The 24,444-nt window shown below is 33.6% G+C and overlaps 4 protein-coding genes across 9 annotated transcripts; 3 read left to right on the forward strand and 1 right to left on the reverse strand.

The window, feature by feature from the left end:
* The first annotated feature begins 2,545 nt into the window (after positions 1 to 2,545).
* Positions 2,546 to 3,720, forward strand: LOC110629089 (transcription factor HEC1). The gene has a single exon (XM_021775955.2). It carries the CDS (start codon positions 2,809 to 2,811, stop codon positions 3,607 to 3,609), a length of 801 nt encoding a protein of 266 aa, XP_021631647.1. The 5' UTR covers positions 2,546 to 2,808; the 3' UTR covers positions 3,610 to 3,720.
* A 5,104-nt stretch (positions 3,721 to 8,824) lies between these two features.
* Positions 8,825 to 12,499, forward strand: LOC110629772 (triacylglycerol lipase OBL1). Its single transcript, XM_021776880.2, has 5 exons — positions 8,825 to 9,280; positions 10,971 to 11,164; positions 11,272 to 11,305; positions 11,372 to 11,997; positions 12,121 to 12,499. Exons 1-5 carry the CDS (start codon positions 8,980 to 8,982, stop codon positions 12,391 to 12,393), a joined length of 1,428 nt encoding a protein of 475 aa, XP_021632572.1. The 5' UTR covers positions 8,825 to 8,979; the 3' UTR covers positions 12,394 to 12,499.
* A 1,228-nt stretch (positions 12,500 to 13,727) lies between these two features.
* LOC110629892 (RNA-binding protein Musashi homolog 1) lies at positions 13,728 to 18,283 on the forward strand. Of its 6 annotated transcripts, none has more exons than XM_021777088.2 (14): positions 13,728 to 13,869; positions 14,059 to 14,219; positions 14,339 to 14,428; positions 15,177 to 15,242; positions 15,362 to 15,427; positions 15,587 to 15,675; positions 15,793 to 15,838; positions 16,017 to 16,071; positions 16,451 to 16,527; positions 16,686 to 16,821; positions 16,894 to 17,021; positions 17,105 to 17,209; positions 17,609 to 17,749; positions 17,864 to 18,283. In XM_021777088.2, the coding sequence occupies exons 2-14, from the start codon at positions 14,202 to 14,204 to the stop codon at positions 17,924 to 17,926; spliced, it is 1,080 nt and encodes a 359-aa protein (XP_021632780.1). In that variant the 5' UTR covers positions 13,728 to 13,869; positions 14,059 to 14,201; the 3' UTR covers positions 17,927 to 18,283. The 6 variants fall into 6 exon arrangements, with proteins under 6 accessions (XP_021632780.1, XP_021632783.1, XP_021632779.1 ...); XM_021777091.2 differs by having other exon boundaries at positions 15,590 to 15,675; XM_021777087.2 differs by having other exon boundaries at positions 13,735 to 13,869; positions 14,034 to 14,219.
* Positions 18,284 to 18,710: 427 nt separating this feature from the next.
* LOC110629891 lies at positions 18,711 to 21,508 on the reverse strand. Its single transcript, XM_021777086.2, has 4 exons — positions 20,488 to 21,508; positions 19,563 to 19,917; positions 19,291 to 19,372; positions 18,711 to 19,110 (listed from the first exon to the last, which is right to left on the reverse strand). The coding sequence occupies exons 1-4, from the start codon at positions 21,005 to 21,007 to the stop codon at positions 18,904 to 18,906; spliced, it is 1,164 nt and encodes a 387-aa protein (XP_021632778.1). The 5' UTR covers positions 21,008 to 21,508; the 3' UTR covers positions 18,711 to 18,903.
* Positions 21,509 to 24,444: the final 2,936 nt, after the last annotated feature.

The following is a 24,444-nucleotide window of genomic DNA, read 5'->3' on the forward strand; positions in this document are numbered from 1 at the left end:
TTCAAACCCAATATACAGAATTAGCCCAAAGCAAAGTGGTTGGTGGAGCAGGGCTCGAAGGAGTAGAGGCACTAGGTGTTGCTGGTCCATGGTGGGCATAAGCAGAGATCAAGGGATATGACCAAATTTTTGGGAGCACACAAAATTTTTGTTCAATTCACCGAGTCATATGTATCTCTGGACAATCTTTAAATCTTACAGGGATTGGACAAAAACTATGATATGTGCATTGATAATAAACCATGACAACTAATGAGATAAGCTCAATCATTACTCAGTATGACAATCTCAGCTGTTTTTGGTCCTTTTATATTCATTGTTTTTATTGCCACTCAGATTCCTCTCCCTCTCTCTGTATATATATATAAACTTAACTGCCATATGAGTCCAATTGTAAATGGATGAAGGAAAATCAAAATAAGAAAAGAAAACTTATCCTTGAAATTGGACTGAAAAGAGGTGGGTGCGTGTAAGTATTAATTTCAAGACCTAGTCACTGTCTGGTTAGTTTTGAAATTTGCAGGTTGACACAAGATTGCATTTATGAAAGCAACTGTCAATTTCCACGTAATGGCCAATAGAATTGAACTTAGAGCTCGTGTGCAGATATATAATAATTGAAGCACACGCCCTTAGAATCAAAGCTAGCTAGGGCCACTGCAGCTCTATTCCTTCACCAACCCGTTACGTAGTTCCTGTGGGCAGTGAAAAGGAAAAAAACAAAAGGGTTCTCTAGTGTTGATGGTGATTATGAGAATTAAAGGGAAGAAGACAAGTTGAAAAGGAACAGTTCCATTGTGGGTAGTGGCTTGTCCATTTGAGGTAATTAACTTCTGGGGGAGGTGAAGATTATCATGTTGAAGGGAAGAGATAGAGAGAAGGGACCACTTCCCTGTGAAGGTTCAATTATCTGCTCAGTGAAGCAATAAAATATAATATCATAAACAGTTTTGCATAAAATTTTATTAAATAAATTATATTTTAATCCCTAAAATTTTAGCATAATTAACATATTAGGGTTTTCTGAAACAAGAATGAATGCTTGCTTATACTTTGAGTGTACTCATGTGGATAAATTTCTAGTGAGTTCTAAATATTTCCATTTGAAGAGAGATGTGTGTCACGTGCATGTCTTAAATCTTTATGCTTTGAAGATAAGAGAGGATTGATGATGATGATGATAATAATAATAATTCAGTGGAAAAAAGGGAAAGAATTGAACAAATAGCAGTCTTTTTCATTTTGGATTCGTTCTTATAAAAATGTTGAATTGGATGCTTTTGAAGGGAACATGTTCCCTTATTTCTATCGGCTGGCTAGAGGTAGAGCATACCTTATTAATTTATTTAGATCATTTCTCTTATATTTCTATAAAATTAATTAATAAATTCCTTATGCTTAATTTTTCTATATTATTTTGTACTTGTAGAATCCAATGTATTTTCAAATTAATTTATTTATATTAATATAATTGATTTCTTCAAAAATGAAAAATTTTAGCCAGCTCTCCAGAATTCTTACTCCCTTCTTCATCTATTCTTCTTCTATTTCTTCATATATTTTTGTGAATTAATATTATGTATTTTGAAATTAATTTTTGGGTATCAAAGTTAAAATCTTCTCCTCTAACATGAAAAATTTTATAAAATATTATCTCTCAATTAATGGCAAAATCCATTTTTGTGACTGCATAGTTAGAAAGAGAAGGAAAACTTCCATGAGAATCGAAAGGCAACTCACGAAAGTCAAATTACCAAGGAAGCTAAGAAATTTACCAGTACAAAAAATGATCGGGTAGTCTACTTTCACAAACAAAAGGGTCAGAATTCAGAGCGAGGGAGTCACCATCAAACCCTAATCTGCTTTGAAAAGTGTGCCAGAGGGAGCACTGTGAGACCCCGGACTGCATCAGTTTTATGTAGTAAATAGAAGTAGGTTCCTAATGAACCCTCTGCAACAGCCAGCAGCTACTGTCACGGCGGAATCCTCCACCGGCAAGGCAAGGCCACGGTGGGTTGTGGTGGATGGGTGGTGTTTCTTTGGGATTGATAAATCATGGGTGAAGATGGGTTGCTCTTCTGACAAATGTCATGTGAGTGTGGGGTTTGAAGTTTTCTTTTTTAGTGCTAAAAAATTGTTAAAAAAAACGCTACTAGGCAAAGCAGAAGCAATAGCACTTGCACAGTTGCACTCAAAGATCAAAAGCACTTATTAAAGGCTCTTAAAAGAAATTCTCAAAGTGGTTCATGCACCAATTCCTTTTAATCTGAGCCCTCCACTATGTGGGCCTAAATTCATGAAAGGTCTAATTACCATTGATCTTTTCTACTTGACTTGAGATTTTTATCCCTAGTAAAGATCGGATGGCTGTTAATAAATATCTAAATTAGCCCCACGTAATGGGCGGTCACCATCAAAAATCATAAATTCATCATAAATGAGCTGAGACTCTTCTATCTGTCAACTTTGCATGAATAAAATATTGCAAACAAGTTGCTATATAAAGTCTCACACTTCTGTTAACCTGCTGAAAATGGTGATGGGTTTATGAGATAATCCTGCACTTTCCATCTCTATGCCACACTTTTCTATCTCCTTTTATCTCTCTGCAAAACAAAAACCCTAAATCTCTCCTCTCTCATCAGCTCCTCCATACCTCTTTTGCTCAGTTTTAATTTTTATCTCAGCTCATCATCTATCTCCCAGTTATCAGCCCATTCCTTTCTCCATCCTTTCTCTTGCAGAGCCTTTCTGTTCTTTTTCCTCAACTCTTGGGCGAACTTTTCAAAATAAGGGAGACTGAGAAGCATGGATGTTGACAGGATGAAATCATCATTATCATCAGGAGAGGAACAAATTGACATGATGACAATGATGATGCAGATGGAAAAGCTTCCTGATTTCTGTGAGCCTTTTCACAGTACTTCTTCTACTTCTTCTTCTACACTGCAACAAATCCAATTCTCCAATGGAAACCCCCCTAACATTGTAACATCACCACCTATTTATCACCACCCACATGCCTCCACTTCTCCTAATCTCATCACGCCACCTCATCCCTCCATGCCATTTATGCCCACTCCAATGCAAGAAACCTTGACAGGATCTCTCCAGCCCAACATGGTCGCTGGCAAACTCAAGTATCCACCACAATTCTCAAATGCAAACTCATTCTTATCTTCAATGGAGAAGAAGAACTCCACTGCAGCAATTAGAGAGATGATCTTTCGTATAGCTGCAATGCAGCCCATTCATATTGACCCAGAATCGGTTAAGCCTCCAAAGCGAAGGAACGTGAAGATATCCAAGGATCCACAGAGTGTAGCAGCGAGACATAGAAGGGAAAGAATAAGCGAGAGGATAAGGATTCTGCAGAGACTAGTTCCAGGAGGCACCAAAATGGACACTGCTTCTATGTTAGATGAAGCTATACATTATGTAAAATTTTTGAAGAAGCAAGTGCAATCTTTAGAACAAGCTGGGGCTAATAGATCCTTGGGTGGATTTCCCTTCTCAGGATTGACAATGCCTAACATGGGTTACTCTTCTTTGATGAACAATTGCCAGCCAGCTCCAAATATGGTGGGCTCAATGCACATGCTTAGATGAGAAAGATAGAGAGAATTGGGTGGATTAGATTCGTATGTGTTAATCAAATGCGTACTAGTGATGGTTTTGAAGCTTGTAAATTAAGTAATCATGTTATTCTGTTTAATTTTGCTGTGTAATTTTCTTTTTGAAAGAAAGAAAAAGAAAACTGTTGAATCTAATATCTGCCTCACACTAAATCGTTCACAAGATCCATTGCCATGACTTGATTTTTTTGATAATCAGATCCATTGCTATGACTTAATTACCATTACCATATTTCTCGAGGAATATAAAAGATCAGAAAGCCTATAAATGCCTGCGTTCTTTCTTTCTTTCTTTCTTTCTTTTTGTTCCTTTGCTCTTTTCATCTCATTAATTCTAACTCCTACTCCTTATAAGAAGTTTTCTTAATATAATATCATTTAAGATTAAAGATGCAAATGAAAAATATATTTAAACCCGGTATATCATGAATTCAAAAGATATATAAATGAAATATTTTTTAGATGATGATATTTTTTTATATATTAGTATTAAATGATTTAAAAATTAATAAAGATATATATTAAAATAAAAATTAACGTTACCAATTTGAAATTCTAAAAGTAATAGATAATTTGAAAAAAAATATATAAGAAAGAAAAAAAAAAAAAAAGTCTTGGTGTATTTTCCAAATGAAATCTAACTTTAAAATTTAAAAGTATGATTCAGTTTTACCCTTCATAGCAGAAATTGAATAACCAAATAGTTGGCATTCCTTAAAATTTTTCAAGGATTGCTGATGTATAAGCAATAGGATCATGGAAATTTCTCTAGAGTATGAAGAACAATGCACTAATGAAATCGAAAAAAAATTGAATTTTTTTTTATGATAATGATTTATCGTGAATAATGTACATTTTTAAAACGTTGCATTGTTATTTTAAGTATTGGAAAAGGAGATTGTTGTTAACAAAGTCTAAATACTGACTATGATTTAAAAGGGTAAAAGAAAATTCAAAAATTTTTATTTATTATAAATAATTCACAAAGTTGACAAATGAAAATTGATCATGGAAAAGACATGAACACGAGTACCCCTTTTTCTTAACAAAAATTGAGAAGAAAAGCACATTGTTTATTTTATTTAATTTGATTTATTAAAAAAGAAGAAGAAGAAATTGTTATTAATGAGAGGAAGAGGAAAGGAGAATGGGGAGGTAGGTTGCCTCCCAAGGCAGGGTCGAATTATGGTAGTGTTGATGTCTAAAGGATCATGCTTCTTTATAACCCAATTCCTCTCACCTTTATTTTCCAAATAAAACCAAAGTTATGGCTTTTTTTGAAAAAAAAGAAAGATAAAAATGGTCAAAGCGCATATATATCTAAGGAAAATAGAGGCATGTGTGATATCCCACTAAGGTCCCAACATCCCCACACTGGCCTTCATTAGGGGGGAGACCCCTTTTCATGAATTTTGGATTTTATATTTTCTTTATTTATTTATAATTTTATTATTTAATTATTAATATTATTTGGGTATTCCATATACTTCAAGTGCAATGTATCATCACCTTCTGACATATTCTATCATTCATTCTTTTTCTTATCATTTCATATGCCCATCTACCCTTTTTTCAAGGATAAGTTCTCTCTTTAATTCTCTTTGTGAAGCCTATGCCAACATTCTTAGAATTTTACCTCTTCGTTTTCAAATCAAGTTGAGCTACATCAATTCCTTAATTTTTTATCATTATCATCTATTATTCTCATCCAATTTCCATCTTTATCATTTCTAATTCATCCCTTTTATTATTAATAACCTATGTAATATTTAATTCATCTCTTTTATTATTAATAACCTATGTAATATTTAGCCTTAATTTAATTGATCTTAATCTTTTTTTATATAAATATTTAATTTATAATCACTGTTCGATTTCCCTCTTCTAAATATTTACTGATAAAGTATATATGAATAGAGTGAGAAGTATTCAGTTTAAATAGAAAAAAATTGATCGAACTGAATTTAAAAATTTCATTCGATTTTTAATTTTAAAAATTTTGGTTATTTCGATTTGATTCGATTTTGATCAGAAAAAATTAAAAAAAAAATAAATTGATTAGTGATAATAATATATTATTTTTTATAATATTGAGAGATTATATTATTAAAGTTAAAATATTTCAATTAAATTTTAAAATATTAAAATTAAAGTGTAAAAAATAAAAAATTTATTTAAAATTTAAACTGAATTAAATCAAATCGAATTAGATCGGTTCGATTTAGTTTTTGACCAAAATCAATTCGGTTAAATTTTTATAAATATTAAAATTTTAATTTTTAATTTATTTAATTCGATTCGATCTTAAATCGAACCGACCGAATACTCACACTATATATATGAATAGTCAAGCTATATCTAAATAAGTAATAATTATTAGACTCAAAATTAATAAAATGATATCTCGGCAATGGCATTATAATTTGATTTCTAATTAAAGATATTATATTAAAACTTGAATATCTCGAGTTTGAATCTCTCTTTCTCAAAATATAATATAATTAATTTTATACTGGCATTCCAATATTTAAATCATATAAGTTGTAGAAAGAGAAAAACTTATGAGTCTTGGAATTAATAGGTTGTATTAATGTTGTTAGAATTAAAACATGGGAAGGAATGTGCAGCTATAAATGGAGATTGATCAAATAAAATTTAATAATTTTAGGCACAGGTTGATATGAAAAGGAAATGAATAAATAAAAATTTTGGGTTTGCATGATTCAAATAGGGACAGGAAAATAGTTGGTTGGATTAGATCTTGGCAGGAGTGCTCACTTTATAGAGGCAGCTGTAGATCTACTGTCTGTTTTTGGACCAAAGTTCTTCCTTTTCCCAAATGTCCCTTGTGCATTGTGAGATCAATTTTAAATTTTCATATCCCACAAAATTACTTGTACAGCTTCAGCTTTTCCTCTTGTCTCGTAGCAAACATAAATTAATAATTTCATCTCTTGGGCCGGCCTTGCTGTGCCTAACTCATGGTGGACCGATGACCTCGTAAACGTAAAACAATCAAACAATATAGAAAAATTGTTGAGGCCTCGAGGGTTTAGCAGATCCTACAGCTACAGTTGGGCTGAACCCTGTTATATGTAATGAACAAATCAGGTCTCTCTGTTGTTGGGCAGCTTGGTGGCGCTTTTCCGAGTTGGTGTCTCTCTTCCAATCAGGTCTCCTTGTTGTTGGGCTGGAGCTCCAGTCTGCCTTAGGATTGTGTTTGGCTGGGTAAGACTTCTAGGCGTCTGGACTGATCTTGTCTTTATATGTTTTGTTTGTATCTCTAGCATTTTACAGTCTTAATTTCTATTGTAATCATGTTTATCTTTAACACATCATTTGATATAGTTTAATTATAAAAATATAAAATAATAAAATATTTTTTCTCAAATTATTTTTTTTTTTTTTAGACTTTAAACTCAATGTTAACAGGGTCGGAGTCGGAGAGAGTTGAGATCACTTGATAGGGATAAGATTAAAATTGCAATGACCAATCATCAAAGACTGATGTTGTACAATGCTCATACATTATACTCTTTCCCTATATGGTTATCTTCTGGAGTCTGCCAAATAGTTTCCTTGACATTGTTGTGAAGCATCCTCCCCTCATCCTTCCAAGTGCTTTTGCACTTTTCTGGGAAATCAAGTCAAGTCAATTACTTTTAATTAATGAAGGACCAATTTTAATAATTATATATGATTGCTTTGTTTTTTTTTTTTCTTCACGTTAATAAATGTTTAATTAACTACATTCAAATTCATAACGTTAGCTAATTCTTTTATATATTTACCTGTGGAGATTTAGTCTATTTTTTTTTAGATCACGCCGATAATCTTTCTGTTAGAGGTTTTCTTGTCCTTCAGGTGGAAAATCATTTTCCATCCGATTATGAGTTTGCCCTTCCCACAGTCGGATGGGATATAAATATAATTTATTTTATTCATTTTTACAACGGTACTTACTGCTTGTGTGTTCTTCCGTTGTGTTGTTCGGTTTCTTTTCTTCTTTTTAGGTTTATCAACTCTCAACTCATGGCGCCTTGATGGTCTTCGTTCGATGAGTAGGGGCGAGGCAATGGCTCATCTTTTATTTCAAGTTGCATGTTGCATTCTGTGGTTTTGGGTGAGGTTGCCGCCCCGATTCAAAGAATAGTCTTCTCGTTTCTTTTCGTCGGCTCTCCCCAACTTTGCTCTTGATATGTTTGTTAGGAACTTGGTGTTTTTGCATATTCTCTTACTTTTAAATGGGTTGCATGTTGCCTCTCTTGATTGTAGGTATAGTAATCATCTCATCCAGAGATTGTACCCTCTTTCTCTATGACCACTCTTCCCCAACGTTGTTGAATCTGTATTCTAGTGTTGAGTTCTTCTGTTCTCGAAACAACCAACAGTTGTAGATTTTTTCTTAATGGTTTCTGGGTTTCGGCAGTACTGCTTTTTCTTTTTTATTGTTTTTTCGAAATGTACAACTGTTTCTAGTGGTCCGTTGTTTGACAAGCTAGTATTCTTATATTAAAAGTAGTGCTGATGAAGTTTTTTTCGGATAAGATCCGTATCTTTAATTGAATCAAAATTTCTTTCGGATATTAAGGTTTAAGATAGACTTTATATTTTTTTCTTTATATTACTAGGTCCTATTCAGTTGTGATTTAAGTTGAACTTGTAACTCTTTTTGAATCTATATCTTTAAAAAAATATTAAAATTATAATTTATAATAATTTTTTAATGAATTTCATTCTAATTGGATTTAAATTCAAAAATTATAATATATAAAAAATAGCAATGAGATTATCGTTTAGTCAATAAATATTATTAAATTAATAAATATAAATCAATAAATATTGTGTACTAAGTTAAATTCCATTTTTCTTTAGCTGAGACTTAGAGAGAAAATTATTAAAAAAACAATCAGAAATTTTAAGATTGAATCACAAAACCGACATGAAAGAGATAAATTTTATATATAATAAATAAAAATTACATAGCTATGAATATAGATTCTATATAACTCCCAGTATAATTTACGTCGATAATTTATGAAACAAGGGATTTTTTCGTAATTAAAGTAAACGATTATTGCGATTTTTTTAGTGGGAGCCTATTAATCAGACCGCACCATGGATGGGTTTCGTAAAATAGTTAACCGACCAACCAAAACCGACGATTGGACCACCTAATGACTTTAATTTTCTTTTTCATTTCTTAATTCATTACAGAGAATAGGATCCTTCTCTTTCTTCCTCCCCTCTCTCTCTATTTCTATTAATTATCTATGCATACAATGTTCTAAGAGTCCAGTCGAAGCAAATCCTTCTCTATCTGTTGAGCAATTCACTTGAGCAAATGGATTGTGACAAAGGTTTCTCGAGCAGTTACATGATCTTGAAGCCTGAAGAAGTAAAGCTATTGGATCTCATTCACATCTTGTTTTCCAGTAACATAGAGAACACAAAATTCGTCGACAGTCCTGCCAAGAGGGAGAGTTTCGAGCGTCGATGGCTTATATTTATCTCCATTGTTGTTCAGAAGATTCTGCAATTCTCTTCCAAGCCATTGTCATTTCTTGGCTCGCTGGTGGAGATGTGGCTCAACCTTTTGTCGAGCAATGGGAACTTTTTTAAACTCCTTTACAATTTCTTAAGAGGTCAGTCTCTCGTCTTCCTGTGTAAATAAAATTTATCTCTTCTGATGGTTTTATGTCTTCAGCAGCTTTTTGGGTTTTTTTTTTATGCTTAATTTTTAATTATTATGGAAAATAAAATCAGAATAAATCTTACTGGAAAAAAAAAAGGAGTTTTTTAAAGGAAAGATGGAGTAGGAATACAATTCCAAAATTACTATTATTTTTTTTTTTTAATTTCTTCATCTACTTTCACCTTTAAAGGTATATTTCTTAGTAAATAATTAATTTCAGAAAGATAAAATAAAGCTTATATTAGTGGGGATTTGTGTGAGAGATAAATATAGCAGTGGAATAATAAAGAACCCATTAATTCTGATACATGATGTGAGCCAGCAGGACCTTGCATGATTTAATTAGAGGCCAACCTGGCACCGTCATCTCAATTATCTTATACAGCTCAAAAGCCTCAATATATATTAGATTAATTTCTCAATTTCTATTGGAAAATTTTACTTTTCTAATAACATAATTAATAGATTCATATCTCATTAATTAAAAAAAATGAACGAATTATCATTTTTAAAACGTAACACTTAAATCAGTGAAATTTAATTCATACAAATTTATAAATCTTTTCTTAAAAAAAACTACATTTACTGAAAATTTTAAATAAAAAAAATTTTTAATAAATTTAAAATTTAAACTCAGTAAATATAATAAAAAATAAAACTTTTTTTTTCATTTTTAAAATATAACACAATTATTTTTTAAATTTTAACACTTTAATTTCTAAAATTTAATTCCGTTAATATTTAAAAAAAGAAAATTTCAAACTCAATTTCCACAAACAAATAAATATTTTAATAAATTTAAAATTTAAACTTAATAAATATAATAAAAATTAAAATATATAAAATTTAAATTATTAAAAATAAAAAAATAAAAAATAAAAATTACTTTTATAATACGCTCCTTGTTGATTCAGCTTGTCGTTTGAAAAATGCATTTAAAACGTTTTTGATATTTTTAAAAAATTTATTAATTAATTAATTTTTATTAATTTTAATTATTAAATATTATTAAAAAAATCTAAATTATTCATAATATAGAGAGACTAATTAGTAAATTTTTTAATAATTTAAAGGACTAACTAATAAATTTTTTAAAACTATAGAAATTAAATAGTAAAATATTTATGATAAAATTAACGGAAAAATTAATTAATAGATTACGTCAGGGATATTTTAATAAATTATTTAAAATTAAGGGATTAACTAGTAAATTTTTTATATTATAAAAATTAAATAATAATTTTTTCATTTTATTATTGATAAAGGTATTTTTAGATTATATTTATTCTCTTTAATCACTAATTTAATATAAATTTTTAATGGAAGGACATTTAATTTTGACTGAATTAAATCTTAAAAGTGAAAGTATTGATTCTAAAAGTAGAGAGTTAAATTCGTTAATTATACTATATTTTAAGGATTAAAATTTATTTTCACTTTTTATTTTTATAAAATATAAAAAATTCAGAGCTCACGGCTTCTCCGTTAAGTTAAATTTTTCAATATTCCCATCCCCTTATTAAAACAATATAAAAAACTCAAATTGGCTCAATATTCAGATCAATAATAAATTTCAATTTTAAAGCGAATTATGTTATGGAGCAGTAATTGAAAAAGGGTCATTAACATTCATTACTCAGGGAAGGTGGTGATTCCTGACAGAACATCAGCAACTTTCATTTCTTTCATTGGAAATTTCGACAAGCGAGTTGAGTTGGACAAAGACATCAAACGTGGAGATGCAAGATACCATGCAGCTCTCTCTATGATGGCTTCTAAAGCTTCCTATGAGAACGAGGCATACCTTCGAACTATAGTCCACAACCACTGGGAGGTATTAATTATGTATTCCATATTTTCAGCTTTTATTAAATTACAATGCCAAAAATAATTTTGTCGGCACCAATTAATGTTACATTAATTTATTCTAATGTTATGCAGATGGAATTCTTGGGATTTTATGATTACTGGAACGGTAAGCAAATACGTAAACTCAAGTTTTTATTATTTTCATATTGATATATGATAAAAAAAAATGCAGATTACCAAGAAAAAGCCACAACCCAAGCCTTCATATTTCGGGACAAAACAGCGGACCAGGACACAGTTGTTGTAGCCTTTAGAGGAACTGAACCATTCGACGCAGATGCTTGGTGTTCTGACTTCGATATCTCCTGGTATGAACTTGAAAACATAGGAAGTATTCATGGTGGTTTCATGAAAGCTCTAGGGTTACAGAAGAGCATCGGCTGGCCTCGGGAAATTATCACTGATAAAAAATACACTACACGTAAGACTCCCTTAGCATACTACGCCATTAAAGAAACGTTGAGAGAAATATTCTCCAAGAACGATGGAGCAAAGTATATAGTAACTGGACACAGTTTAGGTGGGGCACTAGCAATTCTATTTCCAGCAATTTTGGCATATCATGATGAGAAGATGTTGCTGGAGAGATTGGAAGGTGTTTATACATTTGGGCAGCCTAGGGTTGGAGATGAAAGATTTGGAGAGTACATGGAAAATAAGTTAAAAGAGAATGGTATCTCTTACTACAGATTTGTTTACAGTAATGACATCGTTCCTAGGTTGCCGTATGATGATTCTGCACTCATGTTCAAGCATTTTGGGACTTGCATTTACTATAACAGACACTATCAAGCAAAGGTACGATACGTACCCCATCTCTTCTTCTTTTTTTTTTTTATCAGTAATTTTGAGAATATTTTGCTTATTTAGTGATAGAAATAGAATTATTATAATTGTTATTTTGATGAATGAATAATGCAGGTTGTTGCAGAGGAACCAAATAAGAATTATTTCTCACCGTTACGAGCAATACCCATGATGATAAATGCATTTATGGAGTTAATAAGAAGCTTTACAATTTTATACACAGAGGGAGCAGAGTATAGAGAATGTTGGTTCATGCGAGTGTTTAGGTTAATTGGGTTGGCAATCCCTGGCATCCCACCTCATTGTCCTCAAGATTATGTTAATGCTACTCGTTTGGGACCTGCTAACCTATTTCTTCAACCACATCATTTTCATCAACAACCATAAAGAAAAATGCTTTTGCATGAAATTTGCAGCCTTAGCTCAGAAAGTTCAGAATTTGATCTGTTAATCATCGAATTTTATAATTGGTAATTTCTTGCATTCGTTGAGATATATTGTCCCATTTTATGTTGTCATTCATTTGAAAATTAACTTATAAAGAAAATGATAAAATCTAAATATAAAAATAAATATTAGACCTTCAATCCTTTTTTTTTTTCTAGAGCGAGCTCGCTGCTTATTTAAAAATTATAACAAGAATGAATTCTAATAACCGCTAAGGTCGAGTGAAGAGATAGGTTGAAAATCTATCAAAACACTCTATTAGCACGAGAGTCGAAAGAGAATTAAATGATGGATAGATAAATACGCTCGTACGTATGATTATGTATATATACTATAGCATGGTGCTCATACGTCAATAAATTAAAAAAAAAAGAAAAAAAATAAAAAAGAAGAGCACGACCTATTCAAATTAAGTTTATTCATATACATCAAAACCCTATCTATTTCTAGATTTCGCTCAAATCCACCTTTACATTTTTCATCATAGTCAAGTAATTCATTTTAATTTTTTGGTAAACAAACCCACAATTTTAAATTTAAATCCGAACACATTCTAACATACTAGAATATTAATTTTTAAGTGTTTTTGGGCTTTTATTTTTTATTTTGTTTGTTTTTCATTTTTTCTGTTTATCGAAAATAATTTAAGTTTTATTATTTAAAAATTATAAAAATAATATTTTTATTATTATAAAATTAATATTTTATAATGTTAAGATGTATTTAGTTTTAAATCTAAAATTGTGAATCTATTTAGGCATTCTTAAAATTAATAACAAAATAAAATTGTTAATTTATAATTGTAAAATTAATAAATATTACTGACACAATTTTAATAATTTTATAGGCATTCTTAAAATTAAACTAAAAAAATAAAATAACACTAAAAATTAAAAATTCAATATTTTTCTTTCAATACTTTAATCAAGGTTAAGACGAAATAGCTATAAAAGTTTTACTTCTTTTTTATTATTATTATTAATTCAATCAAATCATAAAAAATAATTAATAAAATTGATTACCGTAATATATTTACAATTTAAACATTAATTTAAATTTGATTTAGAAAAGAAAAAGGAAATCCACTAGCAGTGAGCCCACTGCTGTAATTTCCAAAACAAAAAAAACAAACAATTGGGCCACTTCTGTAAATTTGAGCAAATTATGGGAACGAATTTACAGAAAAGGAAAGGCCACAAACCAATGGGCCCATGACCCGGCCCGTCCGGATTTTTCTCACGTTGGAGTTGACATAAAACCGCAAATGAACTACACCGGGACAAGTCGATTTGGCGCGTGCGAGCTAGAGAGCTTTGTAGCCGTATAGGCGGGTAAGGAAGCGAGCGAACGTGCGAGGGAGAGGGAGAGAGTGGGATATCTGAATTAGGGTTTTTTCAGATTCCCGGAGATCGAAAGGTCAGTGAGCGTACAAAATCTCCCGATTGTCAAATTCATCGTTGACGCTAACTTTTTCAATTTTTGCGTGTTTTTTCTTTTTTGAGTCGTTTGAAAGAATGTTTTTAATTTCTCTAGAGAAAATGGTGAGTTTCATTTGGAATTTGATGATGTTTATTTGTCAGATAGAGGTGTGCTTGTCATGTGCAGGGGGCGACCAGGAGTGTGAGAGAGATAGAGAGATATTTGTGTGTCTGCTAGAGCTGAGAGAGCGAATTCGAACCAATTTGAGTGTTAGGGTTTCTCCATCTCCATATCTTTTTCGTTTATAGCAACTGTTCTTCAAGTTTCTCATGGAGCGAAAGCTTGTGGTTAGTTATTTTCTATCTATTTTACAAATATGGCTCTATTTTAGATAGAAATCTGCAGAAAGCTTTTTCCCCTTATTTTCAAATTTTGGTGAATTATGTTTTGTGCTATTGCCTTATAGGTTCTTGGTATTCCGTGGGAGGTGGATACAGAAGGTTTGAGGGAATATATGAGCAAATTTGGAGAATTGGAGGATTGTATTGTCATGAAGGTTGGTGCTTTTGTCATCTTTTTTGCTTGCTGTTGAAAATATTCAAGCTCTGATGTTGTTCTTTGTTTTGTAAAACGTTATTTTATCTGTATTATTTTTCACCTTACCTGCTGGATTTGATTTGAGTGCTGTGCTTTTAAATTTGATGTTTTTTAGAATTCTCTGAATAAATTGCAAATCTTTTTTTTTTTTTTCTGCTTTTTACCGATTTCAAGTGAGATCTTCAGTGATTGATTTAAAGACTCATGAACGTAAGTTACTTTATGACAAAATTCAGCACTTGCATTTTTAGGCTAAAATGTTTGCTATAATTGGAGTTATTTTTGCTAAAGTGTAAAACAATTCACAACACCGGTGTCATTCCTATACTGTTATTTTCTATCCTGATTGACCCCGTAAAGACCCCTTATGCATACATGATACATTACTTAATGCTCTATATATAAACCCATACAGAAATAGCTGGCGAGACTGTGAGCGAGAGGTTAATTTGAGATAGATTCGTTTCAACTTTGGGTCAGAATGTAACTGTTGAGAAAAGCACGTACTATTTTTCATTTATTCCATGCAAAAATATCATTTCTTTTATCAACTTGAATTAAAATGTGTGATTTGCACAGCTTTAAGGTAGCATTTCTGTTATTAGCATGGAATCCTCAATATTTACTTCCACTTTGTCTTCTTATCCTTTCTGTTGACCTGATCTTTTTTTTTTTTTTTCTGTTGCTGTACCTTTTCCTTGTTATAGGAGCGTTCATCAGGTCGCTCTCGTGGTTTTGGATATGTAACATTTGCATCAGCTGAAGACGCAAAGGTAAGAGCAACTTGGGAGATCATTTTGACGCATTTGCAGAAACTTGAATTCATTTTTCAAATCTATAATTTTCTATTCTTTTGCATAACCTATCATTTATGACATTTTGTTGGCTCCAGAATGCATTATCAAGTGAACACTTTCTTCGCAATAGAATGCTGGAAGTTAAAGTGGCCACACCAAAGGTTGTGCCTAACATTTCAAATATATGTTTGATTCTTTTTATTAATATGTAATTTCCATAGCTGCACTCTGTTCTCCATATTGATTATGCTTTTGAAACATAGGTGTGTTCTAGGAGTTGGGGTGTACATGCATATGCTTTATTTTCTATTTCTTTTTAGCAGGAGGAGATGAGAGCACCTGCAAAGAAAGTAACAAGGATATTTGTGGCACGGATTCCACCATCTGTGACCGAGACTACTTTTCGAAGGTAACTGAGTATGCTAATGGCTGGTATTTTTTGTTTAGTCATTTTCTTTTGCTCACATGACAATGTTCATGGACTTTATGAGGAATAACACAGTTCACTGTTGGGCTTAAATTGCAGTCATTTTGAGAAATATGGCGATATAATAGATCTGTACATGCCAAAGGTGGGTTCATCTTGTATGTGCATCTTTGAATATGAGCAAAATATACCTCTTGACTTTATATAAGGAATATAAAGATGGCCATGCTTTCATTTGTTGATGCTTGGTTATGAATAAACAAATGCCCCTGATTTCCCACTGGTTGAGATATTAAAATATTTTCAATTGTTATGTCATTCAGGATCACAGCTCTAAAACACATCGTGGAATTGGGTTTATCACATTTGCTAGTGCAGGTGAGACCACCTATGTCCCTGCTGGTTATTTTGCTCAATATTCAAGCCATGTACACACGCTGTCGCAATGTTTGTGAATCCATGTATGAATATGTGCAGTATTTCAGCTTATTATGTTCCGTGCTTTTTTTTTTCTGGTTCAGGCATTTGGATTTTTACTCTACACACTTCACTTATTTAAAAATTCAAGGGGTGCTTTGTTAGATGCATTGTATTTCCATGCACAATGCAGATATCAATGAGTACTTAGTTAAGATTCATATAATGTTTTGCAAGTTTAGTAAATTGCTTGTACTTCCTTAAACAAATGAGATATTTTTTTAATTAATCTAAACTAAGTGTCAAATCGAGTGAAAATGATTCAAAGTTCCTTCTGCAGATACTGTGGACAGTTTGATGGCTGATACTCATGAACTGGGAGGTTCAACTGTAGTTGTTGATCGAGCAACACCCAAGGCAAGTCCTTTTTTCTCTTTCAACTGGGTTTTTCTTTTTTCTCTTTTTTTAAGTTAGGCAGTGCACTACTATATGACACAACATCATAATTTAATTTATCTTCTAACTTTTGGATTTGAAGTTGATTAATACTTAATTATATAATATTTTATTGTCAGGAAGATGATTTCAGGCCAGTTGGAAGAATGGCACATGGTGGATATGGGGCATACAATGCTTATATTTCTGCAGCTACTAGATATGCGGCACTTGGTGCTCCTACCTTGTATGACCATCCAGGTCCTATGTATGGAAGTAAGTGCCACTTGAGGTAAATTTATGTGCAATAAGAAAACGTATGGTTATTGAATTTTGTTGCATTAACAGGAGAACCACCTGCTAGAGGAATGGGCAAAAAGATTTTTGTTGGCAGGCTTCCCCAGGAAGCAACTGCTGAAGATCTGCACCAGTATTTTGGTAGATTTGGTCGTATATTAGATGTTTATGTTCCCAAGGTAAGATATTAGTATTTCTATTATCCAAATGATAGATGGTCCAAGATTGACTTAATAAATATGTTAATGATTATTGGGTGTAGGATCCAAAGAGAACTGGCCACAGAGGTTTTGGATTTGTAACCTTTGCTGAGGATGGGGTAGCAGATCGTGTTTCTCGTAGGTCTCATGAGATTTGTGGACACCAGGTATTGCATAGCACTTTATCTATCTCGTATGTTGATTATTAATAGTTGTTTGGAGGTTCCTGTTGAACTCAAGAAAGATGCATGCAGAATCCACTCCTTGTTTCATGGTTCTTGTTAATAATAATATGTCCATTTAGATTTAAAATATTCCTTGGAAGGTTTCTCACATTTGGGATATGTTCTATTTTCATACGACTAGAACTTTAATGTTCTTGTTGTATGGTAGGGGTATTAGGTAAGTTCCCGTGTGGTATGCTTGCCTATGTGTGAGCTTTCAGACACTCACAAATCTTATTCCTTAACAAAAGATGACGCCTTTTCCCGTCTGGAGCAGTAGCTTTAAATATGAATTGGTGTAATTTGAGTAACAGAAATAGTTTATGTTGTCTTGCTTTGCAGGTTGCAATAGATTCAGCAACACCTATTGATGATGCTGGCCCAAGTGGAAATTTCATGATGGATGCTGGTCCTCCTTTTGGGGGTTATGGCGGTCCTTTACGCAACTTTGGTAGGATGTATGGAAGCCTTGATTTTGATGATGTGAGTATATACAATTCCATTAAGCATAAAAATTGGGAAATAGTTGAATATGTGTACTTTATTTTATGACGTCTACTCACATTTCTTTATGGTCATCCGCTCTCTGTTTTGCAGTGGGGTTATGGAATGGGTAGTGCAAGACCTTCAAGGGCAGATTGGAGGTATAGGCCATACTAAGTGAAAAGGTTGTGGCCATGGAGAACTGGCATGGGCCCTGAAGTCTTACGATGGCGTCAGCAAGATGTGCAGTCTTCGTGATCTCAAGTTTCTTGAAACAGTAGAATAATCATTGACTTTGTCAATATATCTGTTTATTGTAGGCATGGAGGACGCGGAACACTCGCTTGTACTTCCATTTTCAATTTCAAGCTCCTCAAAATGTTAGTTCTTGTGGCAACTTAGCCGTGTCATAATGCAGCCAGGAATACGTTTTATGTCCTTCACGGCTAAGTTTAGACTGAGAACACTACTTTCTCCTTGTTGCAAGCTAGATATTTGTTGTTGTTGCATTTATGTTAATTGGTTTTTTGTTTAGCCACAATCAAAATATTCTGCTAGTGTTGAAATCGTTGATTTAGCTGCAGTTAATAGAAGATTTGTCAATACTTGGGCTTAAGTGGGTGGAGCCTCCAGTGCTTCTGGGCTTGAACAGAAGGTTTAGATTTCAATTTCCTAATTGAACTCGTGGCCACTTTGTATAAGGTCTAAATTTATCAGTTCGGGGTTATTCATGTCAAAATCCACAAGTGGAAAAATGAACTGGTTGGATTAATGTATATGGTTAAAACTAAGCTCTCTGGACGGTATTAACCTTACCAGTAAAAGTAAAGTTAACGTCTCTATTCAGGTAAATAACTAATACTTTTAAGGTTAGACTTTGCTGTTGCCATGCAAGTTCATGCTAATGTACAGGGGGCTGTTTATTTCTGGAATAGATTTTCACGTCATAAATCTCTCAAAGGACAAGGAAATAAGGAGATACTTTATCATATCTACGCAAATTGCTTAGTCTCGCGATTTACATGGTGCTCTATAAAAAAATTCTACATAGAAAAGAATATGGCCTAAAAACAGCAGCGGGGTTGTGAAAATTTTAACTCAATAGTCCTCATCAACATGACTACGTGAGCTTGCACCACTGGACAGATTAGGAACTAGGAAGTACGACAGGTGAAGCAACTGTCGAAGAAACTCAACCTTGCATGCCTATGAAAGAAAGAAACCTTATGGGGTATCTTGGCAATTTGATCGCCCTGTGTCTCTGAAATTGAGCTTCTCATTTCCTGAGCCTTGATCTGAGCCATTCTCAGCTTATTCAAAATCTTGTCCATTGATGATGATCTCTTCTTTTCTAGTTTCATCTGCGAAGCAAGCAGGCTTGGTTAGTTAAGGCCACAGAATTGGTATCCTGCCTTCTACTTAAGCAGATATAAAGTGATGGAGAGAGCCGCAGTTTTACAATCATTCTTAACGATTTTTTTCCATTCCTTTTTCTTTTTTACTAGCTACGATAACCAAATTGGACATAGGCTGTATACAACCTCAAGCTTTCGTATTGCAGCCTCTGCTTTTGCCTTCTGCAAGTTCTCCCATGCTGTAATCTTGGCTTCCTCTCTTTGCAACCTGCAATAACAAATGAGAATATTTGGTGAAGTTCCTTTGGCAAGACTCTAAGTATGTTTCCTTCTGAATCCATAAAGTACAAGACAACAACCCCTTAAGGCTTAAGGCCCCAAAATGTTGTGGTGCATTTTTATGAAAAATATTTGGAAGAAGACAGAAAATCAAATCAAAGAGGCACAATAAGATCTACTTGGAAAAGTCTGATGATGCCTCTGCAACATCCCAAGATGAAATATGCACATCTGCAGCATTTTCATTAATGTCCTGAACATCTGGCAATCCTTTCTTGGTTATGCAGGAACCATGCCACGCAGTCCTGCTAACCATGGTGGCTCTTTTGTCTACTTGCACTTCCCTGATTTCCAATTTAGCAGGATGGTCACCCTCACTTTGTTCTATAGGAGAGACAGAGGGAGGAGAAGAGGACCTCCCTCTAGGAGTTGAGCTGGTGCTATCTTCAGGGCTCATCTGTGTTGCCATATCTCTCCTAGAAACAACCCGAGTAACTGCATTTTCTACATCATTGATGTTATCAAGTTTCCCATCTGTTTATTTGGTTCAACAACAATCAGCTAATATTGAGAGTTGGAATGTAAACGAAATAAAACATGAACCGTTTCAATCAGCAGCAAGAATATAGAAAACCATGAAAAACACAATCTGTTTGAAATGGCATCAAGACGACCCAAGAAGCAAATTATGTGTTCCAAACTGATGCTTGGCATTTTCTTCTCACATAATAAACAAAAGCTGTTACTTTATGTTTCAAAAAATTTCCACACACTGAGAAAGAACATCTCAAAATTTTGTCTTGAACAATTCTTAGACATCTTATTGATTGCAAAGGCAGTTGGACAACAAAAGCCACATTTTATTGTTTCAAGCCAGAAACCAGTACCAGATTGTGGCTCTTTGGTCACTTATCTGGGCATCTACTATTAAGTAAATGAAGCCTTGTTATCCAAAATCATCTTAAGCATAATCAGGTGCTTAAACATATTATAAGACATAGCAAGTTTGTAAAATAGAGACTCGTGATTTAGTTCTCAACCAATTGATCCAGTTCCTGTAAAAACTAAAACCCAATGTGCATATGCAGAGAGGATTTAGTATACCGTGAGAGCTGGGTGATGAACACTCGCTAGCCAAATCTAACCAACCAGGTCCACTAGCCGAACGTGCCACAATAGCTTGCCCCCCAATCCCATCTCCATTATAATGAACACCAGATCCATTAGGCATCAAAACTCCAGTTGAAAATGGAGAACTTGCAATGAAATTCCTTACAGAGACACTATCAAGAACCTGCATTGAAGGCGAATAATTAGAATAGTATGCAATCCCTGGGGGCACAATAGGCCCACTCTTGGACTTGGGACGCCTCTGAGGCTGACACTGCGAGTATTTGGCAACACCATAACCCAGAACTGGGCTACATATCCACCTCTCAGCATCTTCCCATTTGGAAGGCATTGTTCTGCCACTGTAAAACGGCGTCATCGCACTGATATGCCTCCTGCTGCTCCCTGACGGATGGGGTACTCGCTCTGAGCTCCACCCTTTCTCCTGATAGTTCCCAGTTCCTGGGCTTGGAAATGTACATAAACTGTGGGAAGAAATCAGATTCTTCTTCATGGCTTCTGGATTTCTGTACTAATTCTGAAATGGGTCTTTTCCAGATTCCTCTTTTTTTCCCTTGCTAAGCAAGAATCACCTTCCAAGCATATCTGGGTATGAGCAAATAATGGAGAAAAGAAAATTCGCCAACAATTACAAGCCCTTGTTACTGTTCAATATAGAGACGCAGTTTTTCTTGATTTTCACAATGTGAGCTGTTGGATTGATTACAAGTGGACAAAGCTTGGGTTAAACTGAAAATTTGGAGGAGATAATTGCAAAAATGGCAGACCCATGGGGTCAAATCGAGGTATTAAGAGATAGGAAGTAGACGAATTTGGCATTGATGAATATTTGTTTTGCAAGCAATGTTGAACAGGTAGAGCATTTATCGTTTTCCGTTATTGTCATCTCATTGTCAAAGATTAGCTCACTACAAGCAAGAAACCAGTGGATGGATGTAAAGACATGAACAAAATATGCATTATTGGAGCCAATATATTACTGGGATAGCCTTCTGCAAGACGACAGTCAATAAATTACTCAGATTTGATTCGTACGGTCGCTTGCTTTTACTATTTATCTTTCAACCTAAATTTACTTTTAAATTATCATTAAAAATTTAAATAAAATTATTATTCATAAAAATTTAAATACTTTGGGTGAAGGAGTTAGAGAGGGCAGATGCATGCAATTAATGGGTATGGAAATCATGGGTAATTATAACAGTGGAGACTTAGCTTTAGCAGAAGGCACCAAGGACAATCCTTACATCATTATGCAAAAATTGACCTCCTTCTTTACTTATTCACTCACTTGTACATCTCTTTTAACTTCTTGGGCTAAATTCAAATTATAGGAATGCATTTTGAAACAGCAGTAAGAGAATTGCAAAGGAAATTAAGAAGGTGAAGGTGAATGTGAATAAAGAGGACAAGTTGATGAATGATGAAAAGAGCTCAGGCAGGAAATGTTTGGAAGGTTTTCATGTAGAGATTCATAGAATAGAAACAGAAAAATAATGATGATTATGTGCATTATTGCACCGCATGCTAATTTATCAGTTTCTTATTCTCTTATATATGAATGGGTTCTGCCTCATGGGACCTCACTCAACAGTTTAGGACAACATATGATCCAATGTTCAAATCCAACCTCCCATTATCATCTTCTCTGCATTCTGAAACATGCTATGTTTCTTTTATGTATGGGTCTCCACGTGACCATCTCTTCCTCGCAATCTTGTACTGTCTGTTTCATTTCTAACAACGTCCCTCTCATTTCAGCTTTTTTGCCCCTACTCCCCCATTTTCTTATTTCAAACATTTATTTATCTAGACTACTTTCATTAGAAAAATATTTATTTAGATTCTGTCGAAAAAATAAAAAAAGCCATATATATTAATTATTTAAATTTTTATATCGTTTGAATGATATGTGACAACAACCGAATTCTGGATATCCTGATCATAGTTGAGTCCGCTAGAACAGTTGAATTTTAGTTCTATTAGGACTCAATGCATGGGCCTACTCCATGTACCAGTCCTGGGCTTACCTTGATGAGTCAAGCTGGGAGCGGACCCCACCTATACGTGGGGCAGGAGCAGGAGCAGAGCGATGAGCTGAAGATGCAAGATCTGCAGCTGGAAAAACCTCCCTAGTCACGTCAGCTACCGACTTGTGACTTGTTAGTCTTAAAAGATGGCTAGAGTCGCCTTCATGCTCTCCCGGGACAGAGTGAGGTTATTAAAAAGTTTGATAGAATCTATTGGCACAATGAAAACTGAAAGAGAAATATCAATTCGGTCAGAACTTGAAACAATAAAAGAAAAAATATAAAAACAAAGAAAACTAAAAAAGAATACCAGTTTCCTAGCAATCCCGTTGATTAGACATAAATATGCACTTCTCGACGTTATATTTTTTCTATTGTAGAGGTCAGTCGAATAAAACAAATTTGGTCTATTGGCTCAATCTAGAGAAGTCATTATAATCCTGGGAACTTCTCTTCTAGAGAGGTCAATATCCCAATTAACCCCTGAATTTTTGTTTAGCTTGACAACTACAAAATTTTCTACCCAACCTTTAATCGAGTCCTTATACCCTAATTAATCATTGAGTTTTTGTTTAGCTTGACAACCACAAAATTTTCTACCCAAATTTTAATCGAGTTCTTATACCCTGCAAATATAGACAACCCAGCCCGAGAATCAAAGTAATAAAACTTATAGGTAGACCTAATAAGATGGAAAAAAGTACAAAACAACTCAATAGAAAGGGCAAAACCCCAACACAAATAGACGAACTTTAAATAACACATGAACAAAATAGAGTTAGGGGATAACATTCGAGGAGTCACCCTAAAATAACGGAAAACCTTGATAAAGAAAAGGATAAAAGGGAAGGTCAGCTTGAAGTCGCACTGTTTGATGAAAAAAACCAAGTTAAGCCCCTTGTTGAGTGTCTATCAGACCCACCGGTGGTGGGTAGGGAAGAACAATTCATTCATTAAGAAAATGTGTCCTAATTCTAAAGATGGTGGTGTTAAAATAGTAGCGAAAAAAGTAGTGGGAGAAGGAGGAAGGAGTAACAGAGGACACCAGACCTACTACATCGGAAATTCTAATAGAAGTCATGAGAGGAGTAAGACGTACCTCGAATTGGAAAAGTAGGGATTACAGAAAAGAGAAAAGAACAAGATAGTAGAAGTAATGCAATATGCAGAGCAACGAGTGAAAGCAAGAGCATAAGTTTGAAATGGGTAAAGGCGAAGAAGAGATGTTTTGACAGAACTCTCCTTAGCCACACGGTAACAATTGAGATCTTGAAATTTACCCCCTCATTAATCATGAAATTATTAATGAGCGGCTCAAGGAGCATTTGACGACAACCAAGCTCTGAATGCCCCCGCCATGGTTGAGCCCGCGCTAAGAAGGTTGGGCTTTAGTGCTATTAAGGCCCAATACATGAACTTACTCCATGTACCAACCTTGGGATTATCTTAATGAGGCAGGCTGGGTGTGAACCTGCACGTAGAGAACCTGACCTCGAATATCCGTTAGCCCCATGGAATAATAGATCCCGTGATGCTTGGGATTATATTCAAATGGTGCCGGATAGAATTAAATGGCTGTCTGACAATAGGAAATGACGCACTATATCCGTACATATAGCTAGCGTGATTATAACAGGAGAATACGAGTTCAGGATAATGATTTTATGTCACTAGATGACAAAAAAGAAAAACAATAAAGGGAAACAAATGGTAAAAACAAGCCGAACTTATCAAAATACACTTTGAGACTATCCCTTTCTAAATTTCAAATATCAGTATAAAATCTTGTAAAAAAATTATTATTAGTAGTGTCTTCAGCTTTGTTGCGGATTGTATATTTAGTACGTTAAACTTGCAGCATCTCCCGACAATGTTCTAATTATTATCTATATATGTCAAC

Source organism: Manihot esculenta, chromosome 13, assembly GCF_001659605.2.
Source record: "Manihot esculenta cultivar AM560-2 chromosome 13, M.esculenta_v8, whole genome shotgun sequence".
NCBI lineage: Eukaryota > Viridiplantae > Streptophyta > Magnoliopsida > Malpighiales > Euphorbiaceae > Manihot > Manihot esculenta.

What these genes read in the sequence shown, in the direction of transcription:
- LOC110629089 (XM_021775955.2), top strand. Translation starts at nt 2,809, where the DNA reads ATGGATGTTGACAGGATGAAATCATCATTATCATCAGGAGAGGAACAA.
- LOC110629772 (XM_021776880.2), top strand. Translation starts at nt 8,980, where the DNA reads ATGGATTGTGACAAAGGTTTCTCGAGCAGTTACATGATCTTGAAGCCT. An exon ending in CCTTTACAATTTCTTAAGAG is followed by an intron (nt 9,281 to 10,970) that starts GTCAGTCTCTCG and finishes TTCATTACTCAG; the next exon opens with GGAAGGTGGTGATTCCTGAC. An exon ending in ACAGACACTATCAAGCAAAG is followed by an intron (nt 11,998 to 12,120) that starts GTACGATACGTA and finishes TGAATAATGCAG; the next exon opens with GTTGTTGCAGAGGAACCAAA.
- LOC110629892 (XM_021777088.2), top strand. An exon ending in ACCGAGACTACTTTTCGAAG is followed by an intron (nt 15,676 to 15,792) that starts GTAACTGAGTAT and finishes CTTAAATTGCAG; the next exon opens with TCATTTTGAGAAATATGGCG. An exon ending in TAGATCTGTACATGCCAAAG is followed by an intron (nt 15,839 to 16,016) that starts GTGGGTTCATCT and finishes TATGTCATTCAG; the next exon opens with GATCACAGCTCTAAAACACA.
- LOC110629891 (XM_021777086.2), bottom strand. Translation starts at nt 21,007, where the DNA reads ATGAAGAAGAATCTGATTTCTTCCCACAGTTTATGTACATTTCCAAGC. An exon ending in TTCATCACCCAGCTCTCACG is followed by an intron (nt 19,918 to 20,487) that starts GTATACTAAATC and finishes CCAAATAAACAG; the next exon opens with ATGGGAAACTTGATAACATC. An exon ending in CTGCAATACGAAAGCTTGAG is followed by an intron (nt 19,111 to 19,290) that starts GTTGTATACAGC and finishes CTTGCTTCGCAG; the next exon opens with ATGAAACTAGAAAAGAAGAG.